Here is a 22221-nt window from a genome sequence, read left to right on the forward strand (position 1 = left end):
ATGTAGCTTATCTCTGGTAGGCTCAACCGTTTGAAGTACCAGGTCCTGTGTATATTCCTAGACTCTCCTGTGTGTTTCTGGTGCTTTCTTTGTCATAATTTTGGGTAGTGGGTTTCTAGTGAAGAGGAAATAAGTCTCCATGTATTTTTTAATGGAAGGCTCTGAAGGAGTTTGTAAAATTTGTCTATTTTGTTTGCGACTATAGCTGTAAGAATCTTTACAAAACACGTACAGAATCTAATTGGAAAGACCAGATGTTTCAAATCAAGTCACCAGGTATTTAGAAAATTCTAGCCGAGTTCTCAGCACTGTTTCAAACCTCTCTCTAGTTGCTGGCACCTGAATTTGAATGACATGTATTCCAAAAAATATATTTCAAAAATTTCATAAATGCCTTTTTTTTTGTAAATCATGGAAAAATGAATGTAAATACAAATAATTTTCTTTGTGTAATAAATGGTTTTTAAAATGTTTAATTCTCGAAGTGAGAATTTTGGTGTCATTTTCCTCTCTCAGGTCCCTTCCTTACATCTTTTCCTCCCTTTATTGCGATTGTCAGACCGTAACGATAGAACATCATTTTAAAGAATTTGTACTTAATGGCTCAGTCCCCACTGGGCAGTAAGAAGCTCCTTGAGTTTATTATAAATTTTGGCAGGTGTGGAAATTTCTAGGTCACTAGGGAACTCTTGATTAAATTACTCCTGAAATGTATTAATTGGTCTTTTCCACAGTGCTTAGGTAGTTACAGGGAGACGCTGACCAGCTGGCAGAACTTTGCCCATTCAGCTCTAGTCTCAGCTTTGTTTTCTTGAGTATTTTCTTGCTTTTGTTTTTAAGAAGTCACTTATTTTATCCCCTTTTGCTCTTTGTTGATTCTAGTGTCTGATGAAGAATTGAAAAGAAGAGTAGCTGAGGAGCTGGCCCTGGAACAAGCCAAGAAAGAATTTGAAAACCAGAGACGGTGAGTTTCGTGGTATGTAAGAGATTTTTTGTGGGATTGTTATACTTATGAGATGTTTTTAGAGTGTAATAAGACTCATTATTTGTGTCTGGTTGAACTTCAGAATGTGCTGAACGTATGAACTTGGCCATTTGCAGGTTTGGATTATGCTTGTTAAAGCCCCAAGATAACCCTCTTCCCAAACTTGTTTATATATGACCGTTGTCCTTACTGTGTGGTTCTCTGTTGCGTGCGTACTGAGCCCTGTTTTCTCCATCTGTGAGAAGTGGTTCTTGAGGCTTCTCCAGGAATTTCACAGGCTAGTTTCTTTCAATGAATATAGTCATGATTTAATATTATATTGTCTACTGTGGGTATTAAACGTCATATGCTATTCATAGTGCCCACATTAATAAATAGCACTAATTAGTAGTATACTCTAAAAAAATCGAAGATATAACAGAAATCTGTAAGGCTGGAAAAATCAAAATCCTTCATAATTCCATTCTATGGAGATAACCAATCTTAAACATTTTATTCCTCCAGATTTTTATATATATATATATATATATATATATATATATATATATATATATATGCTTCTATATTATTGTTGTCATTGTTAATACTACTACTACTACTATTAATAATAATAAGTTAAAAGGATGTTCATTGAAGTGTTTTTGTAATAGTGGAAAAACAGAAGCAAGTCAAATATCCATCATAGGGGACTGGATGAATGAATTATGCCTACAATGGAATACTAGACAGTCAAATAGATTCTTACATGCTGATTTAAAAAAACATGTTGAAAAGCTATAAACTGAAAAAAAGCAATGTTCAAAACAGCATAATTTTTTGGTAAAAGTACTACTTTTTAAAGACTTAAAGTGTATAGTTATTCATAAAAATATTTGAATATTTTTTAATCCAAGATTAGAGTCAAGTGCTTTCCATCTGTGCTACTTCTGAAATTTGCATATAGCACAGAGCATTATTATTATGTGGTCATGCAAATGTGTTTCTGCTGGGAGCAGTAAGCACATGCCTACCACCAGGAGATGTGTTCTTTTTGTTTTGTTTTGTTTTGGATTGCTTAGCTATTTTGCTTGAGTTAATGTAAAGACTTTTTGAATTGGATTCTAGTCTTCACTGCCCATAGGACCATCAACATATAATTTAACCTCGTTAGGCCTTAAATATTTCATCTCTAAAGTGAGGGGTTTGAAACATGTTCTCTCATATGTATTTCGGTTTTTTTGACAAAGTGCTAACCCAGCTCCAGTTTTCTCAAAACATGGAACAGGATGTGAGTTTTAGAGGAAGACCACCACTTTCTCCGGAAATAGAGAAGGCTCACTGCTTAGGGTTTTAAAAAATCAAGATATAATTGGTAGTGCTAAGAGGGTCTGTGTATATTTCTATAGCTTCCCACACAGCACTTTATAATTATTTAATTGGGTTAGTCTGATGGAGTATATGTAATTAGATGGTGAAGTTTATATATTCAAAAAATTCAGATCATTTTCATTAAAAAGCAAAGACAATATGCTATGGTAGAATGTTTTTGTCTTTGAAATTTTATTATTTTTAATTGAATTTTATTTTAATAAGGATTTTTTGGGGTTAGACTCTTATATTTACTTTGCTTATTATGTTTCACATAGGATTTTTTTGTCTTCCTTTCTACCCATGTGGTATAGGCTTCTTATTACAATAACTTTCACTGCGATGCTTTTTATTTTTTTTTTATTTTTATTCCTCCCTTATTATTCAACTCCCATTTGCTCTGCCTTGGTCTCTAGAGGTAAAGGGCAGATGAGAATAATAAAAGGTGCCAATTTTATAAAGCCAATTTCATATTTCAAGTGGACTGGGGTTGGCAGCCTAATTGTAACCTGGACAAATGACTATTGATAAAGAATTTATTTTCTGTCACTTTTAAGGGGAGCAGAAGGTGGTGCAGCCTTTTTATTATTTTTTCTTTTAAAAAATGTTTTGTTTGAAGCCTTCTTTATGAAAACTTCCAGCTGTCAAATCTTAGCACAAAGTATGTGTTCATCTGTGTGATAGTTCTTAGAAGAATCAATATTTTTTTCTACCAGAGAAGAAACTTGAGAAAAGGCATTAAGAAAACTGTATCTATAGTCTTTTCAAAGGAACTTTTTGGTGTCACAAAGCATTTATACATTATTGTATTTGTTACCTTAATTGAACCAAGTCTCGTAAGCAGTTTCAGAAAATGGTTCCTTGTGCCATCGTTTTAACAATTATTGTGTCATCTATACCCCCACTCACTCTACCTATGTGATGAGTAGTTAGGAGAAACAGTAATACTTGTAACAGGCTGGTGAACTTTGCGGCAAGGAAATACTCTGAAATGTCTTCGATCAATCTAGCTCAAATAAGGACCTTGTTTTGATTAACTTTTTTGTTGTTGAAAGACAGAAACTTAACTCTGGTTAACTCAGGAAGCAGGGAAATTTTTAGAAGCATATTGGATAGCTCAAAAGAGAATCAAAAGGAAAACTAAAGAACCAGTAGTTAGGGAAGAACCAGGTACTACTAAAACTGTACCCAGCGGGGAGGAAGCAGTCCCCCAAAACAAAATCAGGATGAAGATTCCATAACAAAGGGGAAAGGATGGTGAGTGGCTGAATTTCATGGAATTGAAGATGCCATTGATTCTAAAAAGGACTGTAGTTGATGTACCACTAAGGAAAAAGACATTGCTGCAAATTATAACAGTTTTGTATCTCCTAGAATTTTCTTATTACGACTGACTTTGAATTTTTAAACACATATGACTTGTGTATTCATAGAAAGGAGAATGTAAGCAAAATAAAAAGAGTAAGGCAGTATTCTCAACTGGGCGAGATTTTGGTCCCCAGGGGTCATGTGACAGTGTCCGGAGACATTTTTGGCTGTCCCACTTGTCCCGTGTCATTCATTGGCATCTAGTCGGCAGGGGCCAGGGATGCTGCTAAACATCCTGGAATGTACAGGACAGCTCCCGCCTCTGCCACCTGCCGTGAACAAGGAACTTTCTGGCTTACGATGTCAGTGCCATGATAGGGAGAAACCCAGGGTGATGGTGTTCTTAAAACCTGTTCATACTGGGTCTGTTTCTTCTGAATCACTTTTTTGGCTCAGGGTCATGATGTCCTTGTTTTTCCTTACAACATCATACTCCGTGCCATCAAAACCCTGGCGACACAGCATTCCTTAAATGATTGCTCCACTGTTGTTCCTGGGATTTTTCCAGGCTGCTGACAACCAGTTTTGCAAAATTTGATGCTTAGGCTCAAGCTATTGACAACCTATGCAGGACTGCTGCCTGGCAGACAGCACTTGTGAGATGCTTTCGGGCAAGCGAAAATGTGGGAAAATAGGATCCTAGGAGTGTATTTCGTCAGTACGGTCCGTCTACACTCTAGACCATAACATCTGTGGGATTGGAAGTGACTTATTGAGTGTCTTGCCTCGCCCCCCGTCCAATGCAAAAGCCCTTGTACAGCATGTCTGACTGGTAGTGCCGCACACATTTGGATCCTGTTCAGAAATCATTTAAACTGAAGGTACTTCATTAGGCCATTTACAATTTACCTGAACTCCTTTAAATCTCCATTCCTAAATCTAATATGCAGACATGGCATACTTCAAAGTGGCTTTAGAGGCGAAGTTTTCTACTGGGCCACAGTGATAACGGAGCTTATTAGGAGCCCTATGACTTGTATGGGTTATAGTCTCAATTCTATGAAACATTTATACATGAAATCTCAATTTATCTTCGATCCAGTTCTGTTTCATGAGCCTCTTGAGTAATTTGCTTAGTTAACAAAATCATGCTCCCCCAAATTACTGACATAATGTTCGTACATGTGCTAAACTATAAGGTCTAATTTGGAATCCTAGTTGTGTTTATTACAACATCTAATGGATAGAATTGTTGTTTGGTGTACCGGGAGTCAAGAGGAAATTAAATGTCCGTGTCCGCAGTCTGATTTTGCTGTCATACTCTCTTGTGTGTTTTGGATTATAGCTGACCGTATTGCGTTGTAACTAGAAAAGGCCAATATAGTAAGGACATAATAGGGCACGGTTTGAGTATAGACTTTGAAAATGTGATTTACTTCTCTCCTGCACCCTACCTCCAAAAGTCAGTCTCTGACAGCAAGAAAAATGTGACTGTTTCTGACCTCTGACTTGCGGCATTTGAATTTCACCTCTTTACCTATAAAGGCCAGTGAAAGTTTCAGTTTTAATCACATTGTGTTTTTTTCCCCAAGAAACCAGGAAGAAGGGGAATAGCTACTTGATGTTGTAACTAGCTATACACCTCAACCAAGATTACTTGCTTACTGTTTTCAGATGGACGTCTGATGATATTTCCTCCATTTTACATTACTTGGAAAATAACATTAGATTTGTGAGACTTAGAATAATTAATTCAATTTAGTAAGTGGTTTAATAAATTAGTCATAAATGTTATCAGCTACCTGGGTAAGTTAGAACAGTCCATTTATTTTTCAATTTATAGCATCAAATAAGGGCTTAAAACTTTTGGTACTTTCTAGTTTCTCGTAGTAAAGGAGACATTTATAGAGAGGGTACCTTCTGTTTAAATTCATTCTATAAAATAATCCATTTCAATTTTATTATTAGATACTTTTTGCCTTTGGAGGAAAAAGCTGAAAAAGGAGGAAAGTATCCTCTGCAGACCCCTCTGCAGGGTCTTGTGGGTTAACATCACATTGAAAATACAGTGTGGAAAACATCGTCTACCTCTCATGGTTCTGCTTACACAGTAAGCTCTCCAAATATTCAATTGAGTGATTTACTAAGGTTGGGAAATCTTGACAGTCTTTTGGCATTCTCTGTATACATATATTAATATATTCTACATTATTTTAAAAATAAAAATGGAAAAATTATGCCTTTAGAAATCAGACGTTAACCAGTGACTATAGAAACTTGTCTTATAAACCTTTGTTTTAAATCAGTGTAGTGTTTTCCAGTCATGGACACAGATTGCACAGTTGTGATAAAACTCCCTTCCACCTGCACGTGCATGTAATCTCTAAGTATATACAACTCAAAAGAAAACCAAAAAACTCTTCAGGGAACAAGTACTGTTGATAACTGATATTTATCATTGGCTTATTATAAAAGTATAGTTTTGAAATGACCTTCACATAAGCAGTTAACAGTCAGTATTTTCCCATGGCACTTACAACTGTCACAAGCAAATGAATCTCATTTCTAATTTACAAATATTTGCAACAAAGATGGTTGCAGGAATTTGAATGATTAAGTCTTCAGTGACACACACCTGATGTCTAGAAAGCAACCTGCTGTGAAATGAGCATACTTCCCAGTACCCGGTTCTAATAGGATAGTGGAGAGTTTGTTGGCATTATCTGCAAAATATTCCTTTACATGCTTTGACATTTAAGGGATCCTTCTGTAGTATAAAATCCCCAATATATTAGATGAATTTTCTTTTTTACTCTTTCGTAGCTGTGTTCTTTTTAAAATGCATAGGGTGTTGCTGTTGTTTTGTACCTCTACGTTTTTATTCCGTTCTGCTTAAAAGTAGATAATGACATAACCAGTTCTGCATGTAATAGGAAGAGCCCATTCCAGCCATCCGCTCACTATTTCTCACTGGAAGATGACTGGAAGTGCCTAGTATATACTAGGTATTGGAATCCTATACCATCTGCTGCTTTCATCTTATCCTTCATGTGGCGCTTTTCTATTTTTAAGAGAGACAACAGCTTTCTCTAACCAACAAATATAGAAGGCAGAATTATCCAATCTGTGTTGTGTTCACATCTCTTTACTTCTTTTTCCAAATCCAATTTTCTTTCCTTTTGCTGTTCTGCTGTTGCAGAATGCTACCCCAAATTCTGTTTGAGAAGCCGTTTTTACATGGCAGGAATATTAAACCTGGACTCGAATTAATCAAGCGTGCCACAGAAATCGGTAACTATTTTTCTACTGGTTGTAATAGCAGCAGTGATATTCAACCACTTCTCGTTCAAATGTTTCTTTTGACAGTAATTACAGTTTTTTTCTCTTCATGTAGCGTAGTGTTTGATGTAATTTGTGCCAAAGTTGGTTTCTGCGTTGGAAGTTTCTAGGAGTTGGTTTCTGAGTGTTCTAGAGTTGTAATATTCTTTATGGAAGTTTCTCCATCACCCAGCGCCATCTGGAGTGGGTGGGGAGGAGAGGGAGTGGTAATGTAGTTTACAAATCATTTATTATTTCTTACATAAAGTATTGTGTATTGTCAGTGTTATCACTGTTTTGGAGACACAGGTGACTGAAACCGATATACCTCTGTGAAGTTTTTCAGTCCGCAGCAGAACCTGTGACTTGACTTGGCCTCATAGCCCTGCAGTGTCTGCTGCAGAGGTCGTAGAACCACAGTGTCTCACACTGGCCTGCAAATATCTATTAAGGAAACCTGACATGAAACTTCACTATACAGCTGAATCAAGTGCCATCTGGTTATAGCTGGGACGAGGGGTTTACAGCTCTGTCACCACCACCCCCTTCCTTTCCCTTCCCTTCCTGGAGATCAGGAAATCATCTTTCCAGGCCCTAATGCCTTGTCAGGGTAATTTTCTCTCCAAATTGGATGCTTAGTGTGTGAGGAGTATATTTTTTGTGTGTGCCAGCAGCGTTTGTTGGATAACTCAGTTCTGTTTCCGTTTTAGAAGGTGAGTGGGCAGTGGCCGGATGTCCATTTCCCTGAGTCCAGAAGTCCCTAGTTACAGACAGTGGTCTACGTAGGCTGGGCCTCACCCTGGCTGAGCCCTCAGTCCTCGGCCTTCTGGAAACCATCTGCTGATCCTGCTGGTCATGAGGCTGAGTTAGGAAGAGTGTAGAAGATTGACAGATTCTTCTATGGCAGTTCACTCTGGAGACGGTGGAGAAACATGCAGAGAGGGTCCCCTTTTCCTCTCCTGACCTTAACACAACGTTGCCAGTGAGCCTCAAGCTGAAAAGGAGAGTGGAAAACATAGCTGTAAATCAGATGTAAATTTTATCTCAGCATTGTAATACTTCTGGTATTGCATTGGCACATTTTTCATGTTTAGGTCATAATCCCTCCTTCTTCCTTTCCTGGTTGGAGAAAACTTAAAAAGAAAGTAGCTCATCTTAAGTTTTTGTTCAGTGTTTTATTGAGAGACGAATCAATTTATAGATAACATACACAGAGAATATTCACATTGGGGCCACCTATTATGTGTTATAAAAACCTTTTCAGCATATAGGACCCATATGCCAAACTAAAATGAAAAAAAAAAATTTTTTTTAAGGTTATTTACTGTGTGTTCAGTGCTGTTCTGAACACTGTTTTAACTCATTTCATCCTCACAACACCTCACTTTATAAATGCAGAAACTGAGAGGTACAGAACCTTGCCAAGGTCGGATCTAGTAAGTGGTGGGTCTGCGATTTGAACCCACGTCTCAGTGGAGTTCGTGTATGTCCCAATCCCACAGTGCTGCCTTTCTCTGTGTACTTTCTTTAAAGATTTTCATTTCCAGTTGTGGGAAGAACTAGTAGGCATTTACTTGGATTTTCACCTCTAAACCATCAGTAAATAAAAGGTCTCTGGAAAATGACCACTGTTGTCTGCTACTTGTCATTAGATCTGGGCAGTTGCTCTGGATGATATTTTTAAAACTTCTTTATCTTAGGACCAAAGTCTTTTGAGAATTTGTGTTTCAAGTGGATATGCATTATTTACATTAGCTAAAACTTAGGATTCAACGCTTGTTTGTGTGCACATTTGCAATGATGGTGGCAATTTGAATTCCTTGTTAGCCTATGGTTGGGACATTTTTTCTTAATTGCACAGCTCGGTGGGGGTGGAGGGCAGGGTATGTGGGAGCAGGTGGTGCCCTGCGTCAGAAATTTTATACATGAGTGTCTGCTTCTGTCGGTGAGGCACAGGTGTCTGTTGAGTTTAGGGGAGCAGTGTGGGTTCTTCCACCGTGTGGGAAGAAATAAAGAGACGCAACACTACTTTAATAGATGATCATGGAGTGGACATCCTTTTGCATTTTTCCTTCTATATTCTTCCATAGGCTTTTGTTTTTTCAGAGACTTGGACTCATCCTGTTATTTTTGTATTGGTTATGTTGCTTGCTGTATTTGGTTGGTAGCATGTGTTATTATTTATTTGCCTTTTGTGTGATAGTCAAAGTATTTTGGTAAGTCATCATCTTTAGTCTACCCCCTTACGTGTTTTTAAATCAGTTTAAACATTTTGATGCTGAGACAATGTGCCTTTGGAACTAGAATATGGAATTCCTCCACTGGAAAATGTTCAGCTCTAGCACTAGGCAATTTATTAGTTACGTACAGTCTACAGTGTCTTCCTTACACATAGCACTATGTGTCTTCTCCAGGCTTAAGCCATGTCACTTGGAAATTTTTTCAAGTTACCTCATTAGAATGATTCTAGTGTGATTTTGGCATCAAGTATAAAGTGTAAAATTAGAGGTTAACCATGCAAGTGTTTCAGTTAATGATTTAAACTCAAGTTCCTTCACCACTTCTTAGAACCTAGCTCTTAAGTTCCTTATTTCCTGGTGCCATTTTGTGAATGATGATTTAAGTAAAATTCCTTAAAAATCCATAAATTACAATTTTCCTTTCCGGATAGGTTGGTGGGTTAAAACCAAACCAAATCAAAACAAAACCAAAAAGTCAAATGAAACCGTTAATTTAATATGGTAAATGTCTATTAATTTAAAAACCATTACCCAACGAGTTTCTGCAATGTTTATTATTGCTACAGAACCCCATAGGTTTGACTTAGAAAAGCCATTCCTCAAACTACTGAAAACATGGATATTGTTGATTTCTTAAAAAAAAAAAAAAATTCTTTACAAAAGAAATTACGTCTGTTGAAGAAATTCAGAGACTGTAGAATCATAAACAGTTAGCCATTTTTTCCCCTCCCCTTTCTTACCTTGCTCTTCCCCCTATGCAATCACTCACACATTCATACCCTAGGGGAAATGTATTCTTAACAGTGTTTTGTATAAAGTTTGTTTGCTAAACTAGACAGGATTGAAATAATAATGCTGTATAACTTGCTTTTTCTTTTTTTTTTTACCCAATCGTATGGGGGTGCCAAGAAATTTACATTTTAAGAGATGTTATCTATGCTTACACAGTAGTTCGCTGTAATCCGAAGTGTCTGGACGCTGATGGTAACCACTGTGAGCACCTCTTGTAATTGCAGAAGTTAAATGTGACTTGTATTCATCTTTTGTGATCGGTATATATTGAGTACTACAATTAATGCAGTTTTTTTCCATTCTTAAAATGTGTCTCCTTCAGGGGGCCACTCATGTCCCCCAGCTTCTACTCTTCACAAAGCAGTGTTCATGAATGTGGAATCATGGCATTTCTTTGCTTCAAGTCCTCTGAGGGCTTTTTCATTAGCTTTAGAATAAAGTCCAAACACTTCTCTGGACCTTGCTTCTCTACCCCCTCTCACTGACCGTTGCTGCTACGTCAGTAGCCAAACCTGTCTATGCCTATCGCTCTTTGCTTAGAATACTTGTATTCCGTATTTTACATGGCTGATGCCCTCTTACTCTTCAGAGTTCTTTTCAACGCTGCCGGCATCCTTTATCTAAATATTCTTTCTTTCCTCTCACTCTAGTTGTCCATTCTCTGCTTTGTTTCTTTACAGCACTTTATCAGTTTATTGACTGTCTCCTCCCCTGGAGAACATAAAGGTCCACGAGGCAACACTCACTGTTTGTCTTCCTGTAAGTGTCAACAAGGATGCATTACTAAATTATAGTAATATTTTATGGTTGTAGTTACATAGATGAAAACGGGATAGAATTTGTCCAAAAGGAAAAAGAGGCGGGAGAATGATACGACAACAGGATCTACCATTTAATGATCGCCTACTGTTTACTAGGCGCTGGTGCATGTGTACGCATCAGCCCTGTCCGCCCCAGGAACCTTCTGACCAGGCCCGCCTTAGCCTACATGTGTGGCAGCCTGTAAGATGGTGCCTCTGCCGTGTCCCCAGGATCTAAGGCTGGGTCACCCTCCTTCCCCACCCCCCCCCACCAAACTGGGGAGCAATGGCTGTGGTCCCTCTGTTCCCCATGGGTTTATTTTACAATCGGAAAGCCACTCAGAGAAGCTAAGTACGTTGCCCAAGACATGCTGGGCAGGATTAGAGTTCGAACCCAGTTCTCTTTGACTCGAAGCCTCGTTCCCAGCACAAGTTTTTCTTGGTCCTTAGGAGACAGCTGTCTTCCCTTGTTGTAGGCTTAATTGGCGTTTCTTTTTGTCGTATCCCCGTGTTTAACTCCAGAGGCAGCCATTTCTTTGGTTTCAGGTGACTTAGGCAAAAATGATCTACTTTTCCATCCTGTCCTGAGACAGTGCTTCATTGGTCAGTGTTGTCTAAAAGCGAAAAACTGACATGATGGAAATAGCATCCGGGCTTTGGGCTATTTTTATTGGCAACGAAAGCATACCCCAAATATGTAAGCACGTGTATCATGTATACTGTGTGCATTCAGATTTACGTGAGCCTGACCCTGAGTGTGTTTTATCTGAGTCGCTGAGCCTTGAATGCTGGGACCAGGTCAGGAAGTCTGTGGCTCTGGCTATGTACTTCGGATTTGTCCTCACGAACCCTGCCGAAGGTATCCCGGTTTTCCTTGGAGCATTTGGTGTTTTGTTCCAGAGGAGCCTGGACTCACATGAATTAGCATCTTGGAAATTTGCGTCCTTTACCTGGTTTGGTGAGAGACTTTTTGGTTAAAACCTGAGAGGTCATCTCTTCCCTTATTCTGCCTTCCTTAGTCTTCTTAGCTTCTAGTAACCAGTGCCCACTTATGCCCCCAGGGTGGCCCGTGATGGCAAATTGTTCTGAGTTTCAGCGTTCCTGTACATTTTGTGAGTTGCATGTTTTTTTTTTTGTGCTTCATGCTTTCTTGCCTCTATCTTCCCACTACCTTTTAAATAATTTTTTTTCTTTTCTGTTTGATTTTTTTTGGTTGTTTTTTTCATTTCCCAGCAGCTTGTCACAGGAATGACACACACTCAGCAAACTCAGCTTTAGACAGCTTTTTGCAGACAAGAACAACAAATTCACCAGTCAGGGAACAAAGTGAGAGAAAAATGAAGAACAATATTAGAAAAGAACCCTTTGGGAAGCTGCACAAAAAAATATTATATTAAAATCAATACCAGGGCTTGACCTTTTGTGGTACTGTATATTTTAAAGCCTTCTATTGATTCTCTTTTAATAACATGTTTATTCTAGTTTACTGACATAAGCCTAGGGAGAATACAAAAAGAAAAGATCAAATTATTTATTATGGTGGTCATTTAAATTTGTCTTGGGCATTTTTTATGGCCGACTAGTATTATCTTTATGTATTTAACATACTCTATCATTCCTAGACACCATAAGGCTGAGAGGTGTTATGAAAGTGGCAAAGTGATTTTTTTTAATTCACTTTTATTAAAAATGTGCTTGGCCTTGCTGTGACATACAAATGTGTCCCCCTCCTCCTCCAAATTAGAATTACTTGCTTTTTCTGCATGCCTGGAGAAGACAGAAAAGTCTCATTTTGATTGATGTGTTTTTTTTTCTCAGTCCTGGAAACCATTGGTCGTAGTCTAATCTGCCGAGTCTGGGAACATTTGGTGACAGTTCTATGTATGCATAAAATCAGCTGTCTTTTATTGTATAGGAGCAGCAAAATGTCGAGGACTAGGAAATCTCACCTGACCCTTTTGATCACTTAATCTTATCATTTCAAAGACAGAAATATTCATTGCTTTTCACACATGAGGGGCCGTTCACACTACACTTAGGAAGGCGGTTCTCTGAAGGGTGTCGTCCAGTCTTGGATTTATTACCTACCCTCTGTGCTCATCTCCTCCAGTTCTTCCCATTAGGAAAAAAACAGGATTAATTTTCTTACCTCATTCAGATGGTTCCCCACCCCCCCCAACACACTGATCTTACGAGGTATCCAGAATAGCAGGAAGGACTTGAAACATACACCTGGAAAGGGTAGCCTGTAAATGGTAAATTAAATGAACTGCAACCTGTAGAACATCAAGTTAATAGGTTTGGGGAGACATAGGATGCTTGGATCTAATTCACAGTTTTAATATAATAGTCCTGTTGTTTATGGGACATCTGATATCACATGTTGAGAAGCCAGACAGCAATTCCAGGAAGGCTGAAATGAATTAGAGGACGTTTTGAAAGGGCAAATAAATTAATCAAGAGGCTAAATGAATCAGAAGATTGGGAGACATGTATTTGTAGCATTGCAGGAGAAGGCTCCTGCATTTGTAGCATTGCAGGGTTGTAGGCGGGGTCCCTAAGGAGGTCCAGAGAGGTGCTAGGTACCTGTGGGTCTTTACATGCTGTGAGCCTAATGTGCCCACGTTTGGTGGCCCCTGAGGCACTGGAGAAGGGAAATGGCTCCTATCCCCACCGCTTCTCGAGTCCATCTCTGCTTGTTTCTCTTCCCTGGTCCCATAGCCAGTTCTTATCGGAGGCCTGCTCTCCTTTTCTGTGTTCTGTCATCGCCTCACCCATCACATCTTCCTAGTACCTAAGACGACCTGTGGATTCAAGCAAAACTGACAGGACAGCACGTGACAGTAATAAGAAGTGTTTTTTTCTCATTACCAAAATGATGTACGCTGTATGGGAAATTAGAGAAATGCCGTTAAACAAAACGAAGAAAATGAAACTTGTCATAATCCCACTATTCACACAGAACCACTGTAAATATTTTGGTTCACAGGCATACGTACATAGGGGAAAATAACAGAAGGGGTGTCATATTGTCCCTGTGATTTCTCTGAGCCTCTTTATTTTTGTTCTTAAGATAAATCATAGACATGTTTTGTCATTAGATAATTTCATGGTAGTTCACTACTAGACATTTAATCTTCCCAACAAATGGTTCAAAATGTTTCACTATTATGAACACACTGCTTTGAATATCTTCGTTATTAAATTTACAGATATGCAGTATTATTTCTTTAGGGTAAACGTCTATAATTGGAATTACTAGGTCAAAGGATATACAAAATATTATTATTGTCCAATTACCTCCGAGAAATCATGCTACTTAACTCATTACCAATATGAATCTCTGCTTTTGTCTCACTGTCGCAAATTTTGGGAACATAGTAGTAAAACCAGTGCTGTTTTGCATTATGCCATGTGACCATGCCTTATATCTGTTTCTTTGGCTAGCATTTTCATTAATTGTAGATGGGTGGTTCTTACTGTGATGGGATAGTCTTTTTGTTGGTCTTGTTACTAAGCATCATGAGAGTTTAGGCACCTAGTAAATACTTGCCAGGTCATTTTGGGTTATTGTTAATATAGTTTAAAAAAAGTGCTGAATTTAAACTATAACTCAGTTTTAATAGTGTTCTCATGTTAGCTGTCTATAAGATTAAAAACCTATCACTGAGATCTGTATACAGCTGATGAGATACAATCGACGCACAATAGTGAGAATGGAGAATACGCAGCTGGTGGACTCCATTTGCCCAGGAGTGAACTCAGTGATATTTTCTAAAATTGCCACAACCGATCTGGACTAAAGGTGATTTAGTTAACTGATCAGCACCACGCTGTATCTATGAATGTTTGATTGTGTCATAAGATCAAGTGTCAATAGAAGAAATAAACCAGCTCTGAGGTATTTCCAGCTTTATAAATAATTCCCTGTGCCCAGTATGTAGTAAATGTTGAATGTTGAATATGACCATTCCCTCATCTTTTGAAGGGTAACGTGGTCTTTGCGTTCCGTTTGCTACAAAAAGAAAGAAAGAAAAGGAAAATCAAGTAAATCGGAATATTCAAGTGAAAAATCTGTGACTGAACTCTAGGCTTAAAAAAATTTACATAGCTTACACTTTTGTTCATTCTTTGTTTCTTGATTCTCTACAATGACCTGATTTTAAATTTGTAATTAGTACAGTAATTATTACAAGTGTTCATCTTATCATTCTAAAAATATAAGTAAGTATTTTTGCTGGAACTTTCCTTGATTCCAGACTAAGGGCAGATGCACAAGACTCGTCACATCATTCAGGTTCACCGGGGAGTGAGAGGGAGCCTGAGACGTCCCTGCACTTCACCCTTACACCACATACTGCTGATTAATATAACGAACACCAAAATGGCATTTTAGACATGGAAGAGATGTATGTGTGCGTGTGTGCGTGTGCGCACATATTTAGACAAAAAAAAAATACAGAATTGGGATTCCGACACTAGGGTTCTGGTCCTGCCATCTCATTAACTGTGTCAGCATGGGTGAGTCACAGAATTTCTTTATCTTTAAAAAAAAAAGGAAACAATTATGAAAGAGTAAAATCCTCCTCTCCTGATGTTGTCAAGATCAACTAATACATTGCAATTGCACTGACCCCATAGGCTTTTATAATAATGCTATTTTTAATAATAATATAAACAATAATGGTCATTACCACAACTCCTACTATAACTACTCATCTCTTGAATAAACTCCCTCCTTATTGCAGATTAACAGTGGAGGTTTACTGCAAACGTTCAACCAGCAGAACCCAAGCAGACTTTCTTCAGTTTGCTGTATCATGGTGATTAGGCTGCATAGAGTCAGTGACCAAAATAGAAAGTATCTGCATTTGAAACTTGTCTTCATTGCCAAGTATTGTACTATTTAAACGGTTTCTTTTGCGCCTTCCCCACCTCAGGTCTAGAAACTCCCTTTACACGGCCTTTTCACTCCTACGCTCTTCTTCGGCTGTTTAACTATCCCAGTGTCGTTATTTGTTTTCGTTCTCTTGGACAGATGTCTTAAGTTATGTTCTGCCAAGAGGTAAGTAAACCTGACCTCAATGCTGGATACTGGTTTAATCTTGGTTCCATCTGAGTTTCATCTTTAATTGTGAGTTAGCTAGGGCTGCTGTAACAAGGTACCACAGACTGGGTGGCTGAAACGTTTATGTGCTCATGGTTCTGGAGCCTGGAAGTCCCTACACAGTGTCCACAGGTTGAGTTTCTGCTGAGGCCTGTCTGCCTGGCTTGCCGATGGCTGCCTTACCATGTGTCTTCAACGTGGACTTTTTTCTGTGTTTGTGGGCACATCCCTGGGGTGTCTCACTCTTCTCATATAGACACCAGTCTTACGGGAGAGTAGGGCCCCACCTTTATGACTGTATTTAACCCTAATCACCTCTTTTAAAGACCCTATCTCCAAATTGGGTGCCGTTCTAAGGTACTAGGGGTTAGGGTTTTAATATGTGAATTGTGGGAGGGACACACAGACTGGTCGTAGATAAATGTAAAAATTGATGGGGATGGTTTTATTTTCTAGTTCTTCCAAAGCAGGACATTCATGCTTATGTTAAATCCTTAAGGTATCTTTCAGGTCTAAAATTCTACGTATTGCTTTTCTAATGGAACTTATTTTCATCAGGACTCTCCAGTGATTGTGCCTTGAAGTTTCAAAAGGGTTACGGTTAGGATTTAATTGATTTATACAAATGATATTATAGGTCCCTATTTATCTTTTTTTTAAAATCTAAGCAGGTATGTTTGTGGTAGTAAAACAGGCGGGCCAAAGAGTAGCTAGTCAGGTAGCAAATTATTATGGACAAGAGCTTGAGTTGAAGCGTTGAACCCTTGTAATATAAAACAGAAGAGAACGTAAATTGGAACTTGACAACTAGCTGTGAATTGTACTGCATTATCATGGTAAGGACGGAAGTAAAATTGGTCTTCATAGGCACATGGTGCCTTTTCACTGTCATATATGAAGGACAGTGACAAAATTACCATTTTCTCAATTATTAAACTTTTGAGTTATGTGAGATATTTAACCACTTTTATGTATCTCACACAGAGAAAAATAAAAGCTCAATTTTGCTTTTAAAAAATAGTGCTTTATTTTGTCTTCTAAGTTGGGACTGACCCAAACCCAGAGAGGAGGTTAATTGACCATTTGAAGTCCCCTCCCGTCCTTTTTTTTTTAAACAAACAGGTCTCCAGCTATTTTCAGATATGTGTTTGTACTCTTTATGGCCTGTAAACATGGATCTCAGGGAATTTTTAAGAATTGGAAGTCATGAGAATTTCAAGTTCTATGAGATCTTCTGCAAATCATGTTGCATATTATCTTTGAAACATTGATCTTACCTGAGAATCTGTTTTCTGAGGTTCACCATCATTAATTTTAATATACAGATATATCCTTAATACTTTTAGGATTAACTTTTTCAAAGTTCTGAATTGACCTCAGTGGTTTCTTTTCTTCTTTTTCTCCTCCTCCTCCTCCTCCTGCCTCCTCCCTCCTCTCTCGTCTTTCCTCCTGTATAAAACAGAAGAGTATGTAAATTTAATTATATATAAATTATATATATTCTCCCGCCTCCTTCTCCCCCCTCTCCTCCTTCTTCTTCCCCCATTTCTGTACTCCCAGACATACATACCTAATGCAACTCCTAGAAATTCAAATACATGTTTCATTTTTCACGTGTATTTTCAATGACTTAGCCATTTCATTTCACCCTGGAAGCCTTAATGAAACTTATAATAATGTCACTCATTTTCATTTTTATTCTTGCTCAATCTCTATTTCAGTGAATGGTTAATATTCAGCATTTACTGCCAATATGGGTATATTGTATATGATTTCAGAAGGTGTCATTATTACATGATATTGAATGAAAAAGCAATTTTTATAAGGGTTCTATAGATACCTGAAAAGAAAACATTTCTAAAGTGTCCCTATTTAAATAGTACTCCTCTGTGAGTTAATTCCATTAAAGCAAGCTGAAATGAATGAGAAATTAAAGCAGTATTGTGGCCTCTAATAGTCTTCTTATATGAGGTGTCGTTTTTTCTTTTTCTTTTCTGAAGTGCTTACCTTCATCCAGATTATCGCTATATAAAGAATGCTCTGTGTGAACTGTTATGTACTACAAATAAAATTAGTTTAGTAGTAGGAAAGCCTAATTATCTTGGATTTCTACCATTATAGTAATTGCAAATCCATCTAAATTTTGAGGGGGAAAAACGGGTCAAAAGTGCTGTCTTTTTGGAGTTAGAGATCTGATTTGAATGCTAATGTTGCCTCCTACCCTGTTTCCCCAAAAATATGACCCTGCTGGACAGTCAGCTCTAATGCATCTTTTGGAGCAAAAATTAATATAAGACCCGGTATTATATTATATTATATATATCATATGTCATATTACATTTCCTATATATTTACTATATATAGTAAAATAAGACCGGGTCTTATATTAGTTTTTGCTCCGAAAGACGCAGTAGCTCTTATTGTCCGGCTAGGTCTTATTTTCGGGGAAACATGGTAGTAATCTGTGATATTAATAGGTGACTTAACCCCCTACACCTCAGTTTCCTCAGTTATGAATTTGGGTTAATAAGAATACCTACGTTATAAACCTGTTTTTACATGACGGTTAAATAAGATAACGTATATAAAGTGCCTGGCACACATTAAACTTTCAACACAAAATACTTGTTCTTACAGAGAACTCTGTTCTGTCTTTGAACTGAGGAGCAGAAAGTGTGTGATGGTTAAGAACGTGATCTAGGGAGTAGACGGATTGGGTTTCAATTCCAACTTCATGGGCTACTAGTTTGGGGGCCACATAGTAAATTGCTTAACTTCTTCAGGGGTTTGTTTCCTCATCTGTAAGATGGAGGACCAGAATAACACCCCCCTTGGGTTATCTTCAGGCTATTTTAAGAATTAAATGGGACATTCCATGTAAAGTGCTTAGCACAACACAGTGATTCCCAGAATCATAGTAGATGCTCCGTAAATGTGATTATCTATCTTATCCATCCGTTTTAGAGAATTTATTATTCTCTAGTCGTACAGTGTAAAAAACCTATGTCTAAGGTTTCCTATACGTGCCCTTTCTTGTTTCTTCTTGCCTTTATCATTTCTAAGGAGTGTAGGAAATCTGTGTTGCAGGAAAAACAACTGAAATTGATGAACTTTTTCTTCTTTTGCATGAGCGATTGTCTTTTTCCCAGAGTGTGCCCACGTCTGGTTTCCAAAGTGCTAAGAGGGAGAATGAGGGCATTTGTTTTCTTATCAGATTACCAAGTGATTAAAAATAAAAAATAAAAAAGTTACCTTGGCTTTTAGTTGAAAAAATACTCCTTTTAGTTAACATAAGTTCTAAAATTGAAAGTGGTGCTACATGGTTGATTCTTACATATTTGGTGCCTTTTCTTTTTTCGTTTGCTGAGAAAATTGTTTTCAAGGTCAGGGAAGACCCTCTGGTAATTCCAGGGGTCTCTCCTACTGGAATATTGCGTATTACATGGGAGGGAAAGAGGGGTCCCGTGAACTGTTTGATATTTGGGATTAGACCTCCTGAAAGGAGACCCAGGTGATCCGCAGTAGCCAAATCTGCTAATGTAGTTAGTTACTCTGCACACAAATCCTTAATTAAGAATTCTTATTTATTTAATGTACCCAGAAGGTAAAACGGAAGCAAGGATTGAGGGCATCGAATTCATCAACCTAAATGTAGCCTGGCAAACAGGAGTTAAATCATTGTTCGGTGAGGAAGATGTCCTCAAAAGCCAAGCCTGGGTAAAGATTTTAGAAAGCAACAGTGAGACAGTAGCATGCCGTGGGCTGAGAACTAATGACAGAGAAGTTTTCATGAGCACCTCTTTATTGCTTTGAACTTTAGGAAGAAAACTGCCTAACCTTTGCCTTACACGTGCCTTTAAAACTTTCTGTGGTCTTGTGTTGTCCTATGGTCACAGGTAATAAGCACTTGAACTGTGGTGGGTTCGAATTGAAATCCGCTCTTACGTATAAAATACATACCAGATGTTAGACTCAGAATGCAAAAAAGAATATATAGTAGGTCTTAATTTATTGTATTGATTACATGTGGCAATGATAATATTTTGGATGTACTTAGCTCTAAATAAAATACGTTGTTAAAATTAATTTGACCCGGTTCTTTTCACTTTTTTCATATGGCTTTTAGAAAATTTAAAATGACGTCTGTAGTTTGCATTATATTTCTGTTAATCAGCGTTGCTCTAACATATTTCATTGAAATGTAATATATTTGCTTCAAAGTGGCAGCATCACAAGAATGAAAAAAGCTAAGTGCCGTACCCTATCTCATTCCCCGGTGGTAAACCTATCATTAGCAATTTCTTGTGTATTCTTCCTGTCATTTTTCTAAGCTCCCTCTTCTGCCCTTATGTACATAGCAAGTTAGAGAGTAATCATAAAAGCTACTGTAATTTAATACAGATTTTTGGATTTGGTGGGTAAAATGTACCAAGTGGGTATCTGCCTTTTTGCCTCAGTTATGCACATGTGAGAAAAGCCTAATTCCCGAATCTGTGCTCCCTTAAAGAGACGCCATCATTACCTGTAGGAGCGTCAGGGCCAGTGCTTAGGAAGAATTAATTAATTTTCAGTGAATTTGTAGCATCAGTTCTTTTAAATGGTTTAACAGAAAAAAATGACTCTCACTGACTCTGGTGGTAATTAAGATCTTACAGAACGAAGACTTAGTACCTATCATTGCCACACTTTTCAAGTTTTCTACAGTATGCATTTTAACGCAGTCTGGTTTCTTTTGTCTTTTTCATTGTTAATATAATTGCAGATCTGGTAAAAATGCAATTGAGTGAACTTAATTAATAGCACCATATAAATGTCATGCTGTAAAGGAAGGAGTGATACTTTGGTTAATGGTAGAATCACTGGTTCTTTTTAAACAAGACTTGGTACACTATTCTAAGCACACAATAAATGTTCAATAAATACTTTAATTAATGATTAAAACATGTTACATCAAATTGGGGAATAAAGCATTGAGTATCACTGACAATGTCCTTTTTTCAAATTAAGAAGGTACTTCATAAACTATCAAAATGTGACATTAAGGGGTGTTTTGATATGAGACAGAAAATATTTCACCCACGTATTTGTGATCATTCCCCTATTATTTTTGTGCTTATTTTCCTCCTTTATTATAGAAACCATCATTGCCTGCTCTGTTTATTAATAACAAGCACAGCAATAATACAAGTGAAGCATTGTATGCAGGGTCTTCCCAGAGCTTTGTTGGTGGTGGGGAAATTGTTACATAGATTTTTCTTTGTTTACTCACGTGGGTCTAATGCTTTCTGTTTGACTTAGCGCATAGCACTATAAATTTAATTTGATTCAACAACAATCATTTGACATAGGGTGTTGTTATGCCCATCTTCCTATGAGAAAACCAACAGCTCATAGAGGTTATATTGGTAAATTCCGTATGCGGCAGAGTAGAGTGTTAAACGGAGATGTTCTAACTCTAGGTTATGTTTTAGTTATTATCGACATGGCCGTTGAGAATGATACACGCAAAGGAATATTGAAGATTGAGCCTTATTTTCATCCTTTGACTGGTGGTTTATTTGAAAACAACAGTAATATTACCGTTCCAGTCCTTTCTTTACAGCTCTGTGGTTGTGGATATTACTTAACTGATTTCAGTGAATCCTGCTCTTGTTGCTCTTTTTTTAAGACATGGGATTGTTTGCAAACAAAGCATGTCCAGTAATATCTGCAGGTTACCATTCCTTGGATTAGATTGACACATGGAACCAACCTCCCTGTGTTACCCTTTAGATTAGATATTTCTCTTTATAGAAGATATGGAGATAGTCCTTGTTTGATCTGAACTTGCCACTTTATTACAGTTTCACATATTTCTAACAAGAAGAATAATCAAATCGACATGTTGATGCAATGGCGGATTTGATTCCTAAATGTGTTTGGATGTGGACTACCCAATGTTATTTTTACACTAATCCTTTTTTTCTCTACCTTTTGGCACAGATGTGTGAGTTCCTAGTAATTTAAAAATTCTGATGAATGACACTTGATAAATTGTGTGCTGTTGTGAATACTGATAAGCACTAGAAATTCAGTTGGCGATGCATCAATTTCACACCTGAGACCCCAGCTCAGAGTTTAGGTTAAAGGTTTTCTTGGAGTCCATAGTCTTTTTCTCAGTTCCCCTGATAAAATGCACTGATTCCAAACCACATTTCTTTTCTGCGTCAAATCCAGGCAGCACTCTGAATCATTAAATATTAAACCTTATATTCAAGAACATTATGCACTCATTAATACTGCATTATGGCCTAAACTGCATTGTTCAAAACATTTTAGGATGTT

General features: G+C 37.6%; 1 protein-coding gene across 5 annotated transcripts in view; it reads left to right on the forward strand.

Moving 5' to 3' along the window:
- The window catches only part of CHCHD3 (coiled-coil-helix-coiled-coil-helix domain containing 3), a 251919-nt gene that overhangs the window by 49751 nt on the left and 179947 nt on the right, over nucleotides 1-22221 (forward strand). For all 5 annotated transcript variants that reach the window (XM_033099246.1, XM_033099250.1, XM_033099247.1 and 2 more), the window contains exon 3: nucleotides 883-964. In XM_033099246.1, coding sequence (XP_032955137.1) covers nucleotides 883-964 — 82 coding nt within the window. The remainder of the gene's footprint in view (nucleotides 1-882; nucleotides 965-22221) is intronic.

The sequence above is a fragment of the Rhinolophus ferrumequinum genome, chromosome 26 (genome assembly GCF_004115265.2).
Source record: "Rhinolophus ferrumequinum isolate MPI-CBG mRhiFer1 chromosome 26, mRhiFer1_v1.p, whole genome shotgun sequence".
Classification (NCBI taxonomy): domain Eukaryota; kingdom Metazoa; phylum Chordata; class Mammalia; order Chiroptera; family Rhinolophidae; genus Rhinolophus; species Rhinolophus ferrumequinum.